The sequence below is a fragment of the Dermacentor variabilis genome, chromosome 3 (genome assembly GCF_050947875.1).
Source record: "Dermacentor variabilis isolate Ectoservices chromosome 3, ASM5094787v1, whole genome shotgun sequence".
NCBI classification, from domain to species: domain Eukaryota; kingdom Metazoa; phylum Arthropoda; class Arachnida; order Ixodida; family Ixodidae; genus Dermacentor; species Dermacentor variabilis.
Window position 1 is genome coordinate 104,698,111 of NC_134570.1, and position 13,755 is coordinate 104,711,865.

The window sequence follows — 13,755 nt, forward strand, 5'->3', positions numbered from 1 at the left end:
CATTCCTGAGATTGAGCTAAAGACCATAACTTCCCCCTTTCCACAGTGACAGCTAAAACAGGATAAAATGAAGGCGCAGATGTCAGAGGAAAGAGTCTTTGCTGTGGTCTTTCACTTTTCATATAATCCCTACTATTTGCCTTCTGTGGCTGATTTTTCAGTTATGCACATTGAGACCAGCAATGTTTGCATTTAGTCAATTAGTGATTCCTCTTTCTTTGCTTGCTGGTTATATAGGAAGATATAGCAATCTGTCGTTTTGTGGCTTGCATATTCCTTTAGGTTATTGATTTCTTTGTCAGTGTTTGCTTTGGCTGAATGAATTTTAGTTTGCTTAGAATTAGTTACCTTTAATGTGCCTTTGAAATGAAACCAATAGTACGTGTCAGAAGGAACACAAGGCCACCTTCAATGCATTCTATTTTCTTTTCTTAAATTGTCATCTGTCGACGCTTCAGTTAACCTACTTTATTTCATGCCAAATAGTGCTATTCGCGAAGTGCTCCGTTCAGCAGTCGCAGCCTATGTTAGGTGCACTGCTGCACGAAGGCCTCTGTCTGCGATCTCCAATTACCCTGTCCTGCGCCAACTGATTCCAACTAGCGCCTGCGAGTTTCCTAATTTTATCCCACCACCTAGTCTTTTGCAGTTATCGACTGCGTTTTTCTTCTCTCGGCATCCATTCTGTAACCTTAATGGTCCACCGGTTTTCTAACCTACGCATTACATAGCCTGCCCAACTCCATTTTTCCCCTTAATGTCAATTAGAATATCCGCTATCCATTTTTGCTCTTTGATACACACCGTTCTCTTCATGTATCCCCCCCCCCCTTAATGCTACGCTTAGCATTCTTCCTTCCATTCCTCTTTGCGCGGCACTTGACTTGTTCTCGATCTTCTTTGTCAATCTCAAATTATCTGCCTATATATTGCACTAAATAACATTTAGCATCGAAAGAGAATGCTTACGGTCTGTTTTTTCGCCATGTGTATTTTCTATGAAGGAGCATAAGAAAGTGCGAAAATACAATAAACGGAGAAAGGAAAATTAAATAGTCTTTCTTGAAATATTCATGCATGTAAAGTGTAGACGTAACATCAAATAAACGTACTCAATTGCAATACACCTACCGTACTTTTCCATGAGTTTTGGCTTGAGCTTCATTAAACGGTCTGTCAACGTAGCGGCAATAATGATGACTAGAAGGACGCACAAAAACATCCTGCAAACCGTAAAACAATGCAAATAATAAAAACAGCGTATATGTACGTCGCGGTATTTCTCGACGGACACTACAGGTGAATATGTAATCAGTTTGTACTGATAAATTAGTAATTAAAAATGTTACTTTTGTTTATTTGGTGGCAGGAAGTTGATCACAAAAAAGAGCCATCAAAGCGGAGCTTATGTTTTTTCAATGTCGTGCCCGACGCTAATGCCTGTACGTCAAATTGAGGTCACAGATTTCAATGCGTGTTCTCGTGCACAGATTGTTGCGACAGCAGTTTGTGCTAGCGGATATTGAATGCAGTTTGTTCCCAGTAAAAAAAAATTAACTTGAGAGACTGTCAGAATCCGCGACGTCTTTTGCGTTTTTTCTCGTTTACCAAGCCTTCTGTCATGACGAGAGGGGTGGCATTGGTATTGTAGAAGGTAACTTTACTATTTCAGCAAAACATAGTTTTTCTCTTTATTGTGCCTTCAGACATGCCTTGGGCAGCAGGGGAAGTTAACCCTCAATGCTCAATTCTTTTTCGCCCACGGAACTCAAGATACTCAACGCAATAAAGCAGTACGAAAAGGTACGACAAGAGGCGTTCGCCTTCACGTTTTCAGACAAACATTTTTTTAAATACAAAGTAATGACGTGAAAAGAGCTTAGCCTTACATTCTTATTAGACAGAAGCCTCAATGTACGTATATATGACCGTATACCTCTATAGAACCAGCTCACAATTGTTTCAGCTGAATGCGTTTTCAAAGAAAAGATTCATTCCATAAATTTCCAATAATTGCTTGTTTATGGAAGAGTCAACCATTTCCATATAAAACGTTCATGAAACGGATACTCTAAAACTAAAACTACCAAAAAATCCACAATAACAGCGAATAAAAATATAGTGTTCTCGATTTACACCCTAAGAAACGTACACAAATTGAGGCAGCATTACGATATATTTGGCCATATTTGTAGAGTAAACATATTGTTCGTACCACCAGTATGTCAAGAATATTCAGAACAACTTACATAATTCCAATTTGCGCATTTGTCCACGGTTCCACTTGCCCTGTCACGCAATTTGATACTTCCAGGCGTACCAGCGGTGGCTTGACTGTGACAAATGAGAACGCTAGAGTAATATAATCACAGAGTTTCTTTGCTCTCTTACAAAACTTCCTATGACGGAAGGGACAGCTACAGCTTCCGTCAAGCGACCCACTAAGAGACGTGCTGTGGTTATTGTGGCACACTGTGGGCGTAGACACTGTGTGGGATGCGACAATTCAGATAATCGTACCCCAGAGTGTTTATGCAAGTTGTAGCCTTCACTACTGTATCCTGCTAATATTTGTGGGTACACTGTCTACTTGAAGGCAGACCCAGTTGTTCTGTGGTAAATATTTAGAAACGTAACTATAGCCAGGCTGTTTTAAAAGGGCGCTTCACACACATGCAGCCTGTGGCATTTCTTGCGATACCCGAATGGCACCAATTTTCTGGTGTGAGCGATCACCACCAATCAGTGAATTTCGACAATTATTCACATTCTTTAGTGCTGCGCGGCCAAACCGCCATCTAATTATAAGGCACGCCCTAGTGGGTGACTCGAGGTTAATTTTCACCAGTTGGGTGTCTTTAGTGGGCACATAAATGCATATGAGCATTTCTGCAATTCGCCTCCATCCATATGCTGCTGGCACATCCGGGATCGAACCCACGACCACCACCTCAGCACCGCAGCTCCAGAGGCACTAAGCTCGCGGGGTGGCTATCCTGCACAATGGTCAAAGCTCTTGGAGCCAGTCATAGGAGCCATCAAGTGGAGAATTTGTTGCTGGTTTTCAAATAGGCGAAGCAGAGGATTCTTTCTGAGTGCTCGCCGAGGCCGGCACGAGTCAGCGCTTCTTTGGTATGCATCTTTAGCGCTCGTATCTTCATTCAACCGTTACGCGCACAGATGGCCAGCTGACGTTTAGAGAAACGAGAGCGAGTTAAAAGCAACAGAGAAAGCACATGTGCCAGCGCCTAATGACATTGAAAGAAGAATCGTACTCTGATTGATATGTTGGTAGATTGAGCGAAATGAAAAAAAGAAAAAGCCCGGCGACAGTGTACTTTCAATTTACAGTACCACACAGCTGCTACGAAATTATAGCGCAGGAAATATCATGTGAGCCCGATCAAGTCTGTGTGAGCGCAGCCAACTTAACGGCCGCTCAAGCTAGTCTTCGTGATGTCAAAGTTGCGAAGAACCCCAGCTTTTTAAGCTACTAGGCTACCACTTGAACTTCTGCTGCACAGGTTGAAAAGACATTGTTTCAAACTGGATTAGCTGATAGTGACACCTCGTTTTATATTCCCCCTGCATGAACTAATTCTACGTTTTTGATTATATTTGCATAGCATCAATATCTATGCAACGTTTAATCAGTCTGCATGCGTTGACGTTCAGTTTTATTACGGACTTGCTTTCGCAGTCTAGCTCTAAATCTTACTTCACAATGATAAAAAGCTCCGCAATCTTTGTGCTTAACTCCTAATGTTTAACAAGAAAACCCGCATTTTTGGGACTTGGATTAGGAGCAGTCAACATTAAACACTGAATTCTCAAAAACAATATCGGCCGTTCGGTCCGCATGGCGATTGTCAATACATTTATGTGCGTTGACATTTTCTCTTCAAGGCTTACCTGCGTCGACTAAAGCTTGCAAATCTCGTTGGTTGCACTCGTCTACAGAGCAAATCCCCATGCGTATAACGGGAAGCTCTTCGACGGAGAAGTAATTGCTAAAGTATTTGAGCTGGAAGAAATAAAAACAAAGATGAACTGAATAAGTGGGTTCTAAAGCATGTCAAACAGAGAATATTATTTACTTAAATTTCCAGAGCAGAATTCCCGCTTTCTTAGGATGGCATAAGTAGAAGGACCACAGACTTCGACGACCAGCTGATGCTTCCGATACGCCTGCACGCATAATCTACCAACCAATCTGCCTATCACTCGGAGATAATTTACTTTAAGAGAAACCAGATTCATTTAGCTTTCAGCAAGGAAAATCTTTTATGTTTATTCGGGCATAAGGTGAAAGTTTCTGTTTTTGAGCTTTAAGAACCTGTGCTTTTAAGCTGTTTTGAGCCATATATCTCCACCTACATAACGTTTGCTCTCTTTTATCTGCCTGCAGGTTACATGGTATACGAAAACACTCGGTAAAAGGCATGAAAACTGGTCGCCCACTCTTCGCATATCTCTCACCTCACTGAGTACCATGAGGAGGAGGACGGTAATGTCGCTCACCTTGGGATGGAGAACGTTGGAGAAGGTCTGGATCTTTCCTTCCGCTGCCGTGGAGTTCTCATTGTACACCAGAAGATTGCAGTACTGGCCACGCATGAGCACATCCCCGTAGGTGTCGTATATCTCTGTCTCGAGGCACTCGTCGAAGGCCCCGAGGTCTACGCGAGAACCCTGCAGCAGGCCTGAAGGGAACTTCCCGGAAGCGTCTAAAACTGTAAGTAGACAAAAATTGGACGAGGAAGTGAATCAAAGAATAATAACGAATGCAAGCTAAGAAACATTTCATGAAATGGCCGACGCTCCTGTATTTATATCCAGCCAGCAAAATTGACAGGACGGTAACAAGTATATAACGCCATTACGTTAAGCAGATGTAAGCTAGAATTTCTGGGCTTCTGATATCTAGCGTACCAAATCCTTTGGGGGACTGACGGTCCCGCTTCTTCCCGAACATTTCAGTGTAAAGGATGTTTTATAGCGTCCTCTTTTGGAAACTTTTACGCCCATTTTCGACGATATTTCAGTCACGAGATCCATTGTAGAAGTTATGGCCTCCGGTGGCGGCAATCTTCAGCGATTCCTTCGAAACAACTCGCCGGGGTTCAAAAGGGAGACGCTAGCCGCCCAGGGACTTTTCAATAATTTTTAAATCACAACGTTCTTCATCACCGGTGTTCCCCTCGTTCACAATTATTCAGCGCTGCATTCCAAGCATTTTTGCCGCAGCGGACCCGCGCTCTCTCTGAAGATCAGTAAGCAAGCAGGAAAAATTTGATCCATTGCTTGACCGATACCCTTGAGTGGGTAGGTGACAATGCCTTTAAGGTCACCATGAAGATAGTGGGCTCAACTGTGAGTGCATGCGGCTGTCGCAGTACATTATTCCGAGGTGAAGCAATCGATGAACTCTACTATTCTAATGATTGTGAAACTCCTCTCGGTTTGGTGCGGTCGGCAATTTTCGTTTTCTTGTTCGATAGGCGAACCGACCATACTCAACGATTGGCCGTGCAGGTTCATGCCGTAAGCGCTCGCCTGTTTTTCTTAATCAAACAATGTTCTGATGTTGAACGTGTACATGTTAGTTTAGCTGATAAGTGCCCGTATATTGAGCACGCAGACATCCTAATGAAAGAACGCATGATGCTCAATAGCATACTTAATTTTATTGAATTTCTTATGCGTTACTCTACCCTTGGGCACGTTGGTATCATCGCATGCTCCGGCATATATAGCATGAAAATTTCACCGACGTAGAGCAAGTGAGTGCACCTCCGGTTCTGCGAAATAAAGCCCGACATCATCACATAAAACATGCACGTAATACTGCCGGGTCATACGTATGTTTAAATGACACAGACGTAGTAAAGCGGTGAAAAAAATCCCTTCATTCTTGTGTATTGTCATATAAGTCGAGTACTTTCTTGTTGAGCCATCGGCTATATATACCACAGAGTTTGTACCACTGGGTACGCGCACATTCTTCGCCGATACTGCCGAATAGTTACAGAGCACCATGACATAAGGTGTGTAAAAAACCTTAACCTATTTAGATGTCTGTCATAATTCTCAATGGAAACAGTCGTGAATGTTATACATCACACACCGCATTCATGCTCGTTACATCGCTGCGTGAACCTTCCGCGCGTGACCTCTTGCGGAATTGTTTTTTTATCTGTATAGTTTGTGAACGTCGTAGTGCATAAATATAACTATTACGTGCCATTTTATGCTCCATATGAAGAAAATAAACGCAGCTGTAAAGCGCTGTTCTTTGTTGTACGACGTCTAATTACCCACTTCACAAGAACTTCAGTTCCCATATATTCCAACATGTGCGCTCGATCTGCGAATTTCTTTCTCTCGCTCTCTCTTCAAGCAAGGCGAACATTTGTGCACAATCGACAATTATCTTCGTTTGAAATCTCACCATCATTTTTATTCTTCATTTAGTTACTGAGCCTTAAGACCACAAAAGACTTGAAGTGCTTCATCAAATGGGCCAACTCCACCGATAGCTCTGAATTTTCCTTGCAACGAGAGAAAGCTGTGCGAAGAAAGAGTATGCACAGCATGTGACAGCTCAAGGACTCCAAGTGACGTGCACTGAGGGTAGCCTAGATACGAGGGGACAAACCCTCACCGACTCTTCGAAGCAGGCCTTCACAACCGTGAGCTGTACGCGGGTGAATCACTGTTATGCGTTGAATAGAATAGGAGGATCCAGGAACTTGTGCAAAATTATATATTCAACACTCGTTCCGCGCAGAAGCACTGACGTCTGAAGTGCGTCCACTGCTTTGTGCCTCTCGCATACGTGTCTCGACTTAAGGGGAAGCAACGTCTGGACAGAAATACCTTACTTAGATAACCACTGAATTTATTTGAATGAAATGTGTTATAGCTAAGAGAGAAAGCTTTTTTCACGGTCTATAAAAAGCAAAATTTTGATTTATTGCCTGAAAAGTTTTGTCACAATTAGCGCTTATTAGTACAAACACTTTTCAAGAAGTAATTAAATACGTATCCGTAGGCCTGTATCCAAACTAGTTATCGCAGTCTGTAAAATTAATCTCTAAAATCGTTTGAAGTGGAAAACTTTTATATGTCAGTTTTCCGCTTACCTGAAATAGTTAAAGTACTTATGGGCTTTTTACACACGTGCTACTCCAGAATTAGTAGACAGTACGAAGCGGCGAACTTGAATTCCTGCGCTTTAGATCTCTCACTATGGGCCGATTACCTAATGGACAAATCGTACGTGGACGCTTAGTTACAGATATCGGTGAGCTATTAGATTTATGGATCTTTTTTAATTATTCATAGCACTATTCGGAAATCTGCGGACTACTCCACGTTTAGTACATCCCCTCACACCTTATTATTATTATTATTTTCTTTTAGTGCAAAAATCCTCATGAAATTGGGTGCAGTGCAGGTCCAACAATATAATTTCTATGTTCCCATGTACTTCAAAAAGAGCTCCCGGGTTACAGTACAACTTCCCCTTATTGGCGTTCTCGAATAAAACGTCCGATGCAATTTATTACGCAGCGATATAAATCGCCAGAACCGGCCTAACAGGTCTCCTTGACAATCGGCAGACCGACTTCCGACAGCGTCGACGCTTCGAGTAGCATTACAGAAACTCGCCATAGTAGGGATGGTTGGGCGTGGCGTAAATTAAATCTGTCGTACGTCGACGGAGTGCAGGTGCTATCCGCGATTACGCGATGAGGTTCCGAAAGGCCACTTTACGCTGTCTGAACGTACCAGAACGGAGGCCACGGTTACCGGCCTTGCCTGGCGCTTATCTGAGCAGACTGCAAGGATGCGCCTCGCCTCCAATGAAACACTTCCTTATTGACTTCGGCTTACCTGTGCGTCCGCATCTGTTGCAGTACAATTAGGAAGCCGGCCAATGTAAAATGAATTATGTGACACCACTTACAGTTGTGGCTAACCTAACAGACAGCAAAATGTCTTGTGCCTCCATCCTACCATGGAAAGTCCCTTCTGGGGCTGCAGTCCTTTCCTCGGACTGCAGCGCTTGCAGCTGTTCGTCTGGCATCTTTTGACCCTTGAAGGAGGCCACATTTATTTCGATTCTACACTACCACATCGCTAGTCGAAAAAATTTTGAAAATGTTTATTAGGCGCCTTGCAGCTTAAGCGAAAGTACCATTTAGAACCAACTGTGGGCAAAACATGAAAAGTCCAATAGACCAGCAATAAACTTCACAATTCCTAGGACCTGCAGTCCTTTATAACATGCTAATTTTCAGCGCACCTCCTCTTTGATGGAGACTTGAGGATTACCATTTTGTAATTGGATGGCAATACATGGACAGATTCTATAATAGGTGGGTTACAAAGAATGCAGTGTATTACGGATCTCGAACAACAGGGCTAAGCCAATAGACAGAATATATATCATTGTCGTAGCAAGGGGTTAGCATAAAGGCCACGTGCACCACGAACACCTCCAAACTGGAATTAATACTCAGCCTGCAGCCTAGTATCCCTTCTAACCCACTCCGTTCCCACTCAAGTCAATGTCCCCTCCTCTGAAACAATTTTCTGCCTAGGCCGATGACATAGTGATCGATTTTGAGGCTGCATTCGCGTTTTACCGTGACCGCAACCGCCCTACACTCCGCTCGGTTGGCGACGGCAGCGACCGGTGGAGCCGTCGATGACGGCGCCTGGCCTCGCGCTAAGTTGCGAGCCGTCTTCGTTCCTGCGTGCCTCGTAGCGCCTGCCCTGTCCGAAACTATCCAAATGCTGTTCCAAACTGTATCTCATCCAACTGCCGTTCCCAGCTGTCTCCCCTCCAACTGCCGTTCCCAACTGTCTCTCATCAAACTGCATTTCCCAACTGTATCTCCTCCAACTGCATTCCCAACTGTCTCTAATCTAACTGACTTTCCGAACTGTCTCTCCTCCAACTGCCGTTCCCAACTGTCTCTCATACAACCACCGTTCTCAACTGTATCTCCTCCAACTGCGTTCCCAATTGTATCTCATCCAACAGCCGTTCCCAACTGTATCTCCTCCAACTGCGTTCCCAAGTGTCTCTCAACTGCATTCCCAACTGTCGCTCATCTAACTGCCGTTCCAACTGTATCTCCTCCAACTGCATTCCCAACTGTCTCTCATTTAACTGCCGTTCCCAACTGTATCTCCTCCAACTGCCCTTCCCAACTGTCTCTCATGCAGCTTCCGTTCCCAACTGTATCTCCTCCAACTGCATTCCCAACTGTCTCTCATTTAACTGCCGTTCCCAACTGTTTCTCCTCCAACTGCCGTTCCGAACTGTCTCTCATCCAACTGCCATTCGCAACTGTATCTCCTCCAACTGCGTTCCCAACCTGTCTCTCAGCTGCCGTTCCCAACTGTATCTCCTCCAACTGCATTTCCAACTGTCTCTCATTTAAACCCGCCGTGGTTGCTCAGTGGCTATGGTGTTGGGCTGCTGAGCACGAGGTCGCGGGATCGAATCCCGGCCACGGCGGCCGCATTTCGATGGGGGCGTAATGCGAAAACACACGTGTGCTTAGATTTAGGTGCACGTTAAAGAACCCCAGGTGGTCAAAATTTCCGGAGCCCTCCACTACGGCGTGTCTCATAATCAGAAAGTGGTTTTGGCACGTAAAACCCCAAATATTATTATATTATTATGTCTCTCATTTAACTGCCGTTCCCAACTGTATCTCCTCCAACTGCCGTTTCCAACTCTCTCTCATCCAACTGCCACTCCAAACTGTATCTACTCCAACTGCGCTCCCAACTGTCTCTCATGTAACTGCCGTTCCCAACTGTCTCTCCTCCAACTGCCGCTCCCAGACCCGTGGTCATCCGACACCCGGCCGGGGTGCGGTGTTTCGCTCGTTCGCGTATTTCTGCTCCAGACGCCTTGTGCCGAAGCAGCTTTGTTTCAGTCTGCTTTTTTAAAGTTTGGCTGTCTGAGGACGGTCATCGAAATTCCGTCGGGTCGTCCGATGCGACTGTCTGGCTGCTGCCTCGCTGGCCAGTATTAGGTGTGTTGCGGAGAAGTACACCAGTCACCACAGTGCTATTGCTTAACAAAAAAACGAACAAAAACTTAAGCTTAGATCCCCGTTTCCAACAAATCTTGTTCTGCAATTTCGTCACACGCATTTAGGACTAAAACAAAGAAAGTTGAGATGTTGAAGTTTGCTGGTACTTGCCGAACAAGTAGCTGGCGTGCTAATTACGCCAGAGAAAGGGGCTGCGAGGGGGACGCGAACAAAGGTGGAGCAAAATGTTCATTGGCGTTCAGGCATTTTATTTAAGTCTTAATTTCTAACATGACTATTTTATTACTATTACGCTGATAAAATGATGTTTCTCGTGTGGTTTCTGGTAGTCTGAAAGTTCGTTGAACAGCAGTATACTTACGCTAAGCTAAACAAAGAAAAATTTTGCATTTGAAACAGGTAATGAGATTTATTTGCAAGAAAAATTGTAAAGCGGGCTTAAAGAGCACGAAACATGATAGTGCTTGATGAAAGTAGTCTTCGAGATAAACTTCTCACTGAAATAATAAAAAATATACTTCTCTAAAACAGTCGCGGAATAAGTAGCGATAACATTGGCTTTAAGTAATAATAAGTTGACACGTATTTACAGTGACTTTAAGATGGCTATTAGACACTTTACCAAAGGTTTTGTAACCTAAAAGGCTTCCCAGCCAATCGGTAAGATGGACAGCCAAGGGATGGAAATCCGCTGATTTCCTGCACACATGGGGTCTGTCGCTTCCTCGCGCAAAAGATAACACGAGATGGCTAACGCAGCTACACGAGGACTTACTATACGTACTATACCATATTAATATGCAGGAGGAGAACTGCGAACAATTACTTCTATATAATGAAATCACGAAGCATTACTACATGAACAGAAGGTAATTTCCAGTGACACATGCTAAGCTCAATAGAGCTCAAACAGTGACTGTGAGATTGTTATAGACAAGAACTTATCCGAGTCCGAACATTATTAACAAGCTATATCCAGAAAGAGAGGTACCAATCAATTGCGAGAAGTGTAATGGCATCATTACTCTAGATCATATGCTTTGGCAGTGTCCTGTGTCTTTCACAGACTGTGACAAACAAAGAGACTGGTGGCGATGAGTCTTTCAGAGCGGAGTTCTGTTACATCAAGTACAGGCCGTCCAGAAGGCCCACAATACGGTGGTAAGGTCAAACCTTACTGTCCCGACGCTTGAGCCAGCTGCGTCAACCTAAGAGTTGACCTTCAGGACGGGAATCAAGTTCATCATACCATACCATTTTCAAAAACAAAAACGTTTTATACATGCAACACCAAGTGTCGAATTCTGAGCAAAATGTGAAACTTGTATTCGACTACAATGCGGCAGAGTCGACGCGAAGTTTTGCGAATGAGACCTGCGTTCGTCCTTCACTTCTAAAGCTGTGTAGACTCTCGTTTATTACCTTGGAGCGTTGTTTTATCACTCAGTCATGAGATCGTGTTCATGCCCGCCAGGGCGGTCACTATATAAAAAAATGTTCTACATAAAACACAATGGTAATTACGGGCCATAATCCGCGTATAATTATTATGAACGCCGTAGTGGAGGACGCCGGGCTCTTACCACCTGGGGTTCTTTAACGCGCATATAAATCTAAGTAAAGATTAACCTTTTTCATTTCGCCCTTTTTCAAATGCGGTCTTCGTGGCCAGGGTCGGATTACTCACCTAAAGCTTACCAGCACAACGTAATAACCCCCGGGCTACGACACGGTGCGCTTGTATGCAGCATGCCTTAAATTTATAATGTTTGCATTCGTCCTAATGCTTGCATATCTAAAGCTAACACTACAAAAAATACAAATATTAATTGGAGAGCGCCGTGCTACGTGAGCACGCAGTCAGAGCTCGAACGTGAAAACGAAACTGTCCTGGCCGCCGCGCAGCAGACGACAAAGGCGATTCCCTCGGCTGACGTCACCATAATCGCATGTCGCAGCGCCAATGTCGATCGTGGAGGAGGCTAACAGGTCAGACAGCGGCTTTCGTTTTAGTCGGCACAGGCTTTTTTAGCCTTCACCATTAACAGGACTAAATTTGACACTCTTTTCAGTTCTCAAAACAAACCTCTCACCATTTGAAGGTCAACCGCGATCAAAAAGGGTTTAATGTTATAGCATGTACAAAGTAGCAGCTGGAGCAGGAGTTTTGTCTACGACGTATACTGAGCCTTCAAATAATAAAATAAGTTGTATACCCTCAAAATTGTAGAAAAAAACTTCTACATCCAAGTTTCGCGAGGCCCTTGCTAGTATTCAAGGTAAATAGCGCTAATGACTTACGAGAACGTGGGCCTTGATACTACTATATTTACTGTGTAAAGGAAGTCGTCATCATCGTCCTATTTTATTTCGCAACAGGACGAGCGCCTCTTCAATTGATTTCCAAATTATTCCTGTCGCGCGACGACTGACGCCTTCTGATGCCTGAAAAATTTGCAACTTCATCAAACCACCTAGTTGTCTGCCATCCTGGACAGTGCTTCCTTTTTCTAGTCGAGCATTGGCTATCGGCATTGTCACTCATCTGGCCCGCCCAGCTACACTTTTTTCTCCTTATTTTAACAAAAATATCGGCCACCCCCTTTGCCGTCCACTCCTCAACGCTTTCTTCCAACCTCCTTAACGTCATCCCTCTCATTTCCAGTCATATCGCCATCTGCAAGGCCATTATATATGTATCCTGCCGTTTTGGTTAACTCCAAGTTTTTGCAGACTTTACAACGTTCCATTCGATGAAGCATGGAATACGGCCTTCTCTACTTACGTCTCAGCGCCCATGGCTCCAGATTCTGCATGGCTCGCATGAAACGCAGCAGACCCACGTTGCACTCGGGCGTGACGTCAGCGCTCAGGAGCCTCCTCCGCAGGGCCACCGGCATGTTGGCGAAGCCACCAGCCACAGTGTTCCGCAAGAGTTGCATGTAGTCTAATTCCTCATCCGCGCTCTCCATTGCCGTCTGACCGTCATCTTCGCCGGAGGCACCTGTCACGTTTTCCTGCGCTCGCGCGCGTTGAAGCGCGATGCATAGTAGCACGCACAGCACCAAAACTGCGAGCCTCATATTCAAAAGGCCTCTGCTATCGCCTATCGCCTATGCGTCTGTTGTGAAGATAACGGATAGGCGATGGCCTCGCAATTTCACACCGGCGACCGGGGTCACTCACGACGCGTCGGCCTTCGTATCTCCTGAGGAGGCTCGCTATACGATTATCAGTCGTTGTTTCTGCTTCAGCGTCTCGTGTCTTGCAGGAAACTCGGGCGCGTCAATCAATCTCTGTCGCGCTTTTTGGTGCGCATCGAAGGGCTTCGCTTTCGCTCAGGGAAGAAGAACCAGAACTCGCAACGCGCGCAGCTAACTAAGCGTAGAAAGCGCCGGCAGTGAGGCTTTTTCAGAGAATTCACCAAACGTCGACGCCGAAACGCGCCATGCAAATGGGCCAATTCCCTCGGGAGTGAACGGAAGCTTAAATGTCGCGGAACGAATACGACGAAGAGTGACACTATTTTGTTCTTTCCCACCGAGTAGAACAGACCGTCGGCAGAAACAAGATATCGGGACAGCTCCTCGCGGCACACGGTAAAGAGAAATGAACCACTTGTCAACCCGATCCGCAGCAACTCGGGGTCGGCTCCTGCGCAGACCGATAGGCA

The 13,755-nt window shown here is 44.7% G+C and overlaps 1 protein-coding gene across 1 annotated transcript in view; it reads right to left on the reverse strand.

The window, feature by feature from the left end:
- The window catches only part of LOC142574668 (nose resistant to fluoxetine protein 6-like), a 29,656-nt gene extending 16,427 nt beyond the window's left edge, over window positions 1-13,229 (reverse strand). Inside the window, exons 1-5 of the mRNA XM_075683705.1 lie at window positions 12,868-13,229; window positions 4,522-4,733; window positions 3,913-4,024; window positions 2,250-2,334; window positions 1,132-1,223 (exon numbers count right to left, since the gene is read on the reverse strand). Of these exons, the coding sequence (XP_075539820.1) occupies window positions 1,132-1,223; window positions 2,250-2,334; window positions 3,913-4,024; window positions 4,522-4,733; window positions 12,868-13,165 (799 nt within the window). The 5' untranslated portion in view covers window positions 13,166-13,229. The remainder of the gene's footprint in view (window positions 1-1,131; window positions 1,224-2,249; window positions 2,335-3,912; window positions 4,025-4,521; window positions 4,734-12,867) is intronic.
- Window positions 13,230-13,755: the final 526 nt, after the last annotated feature.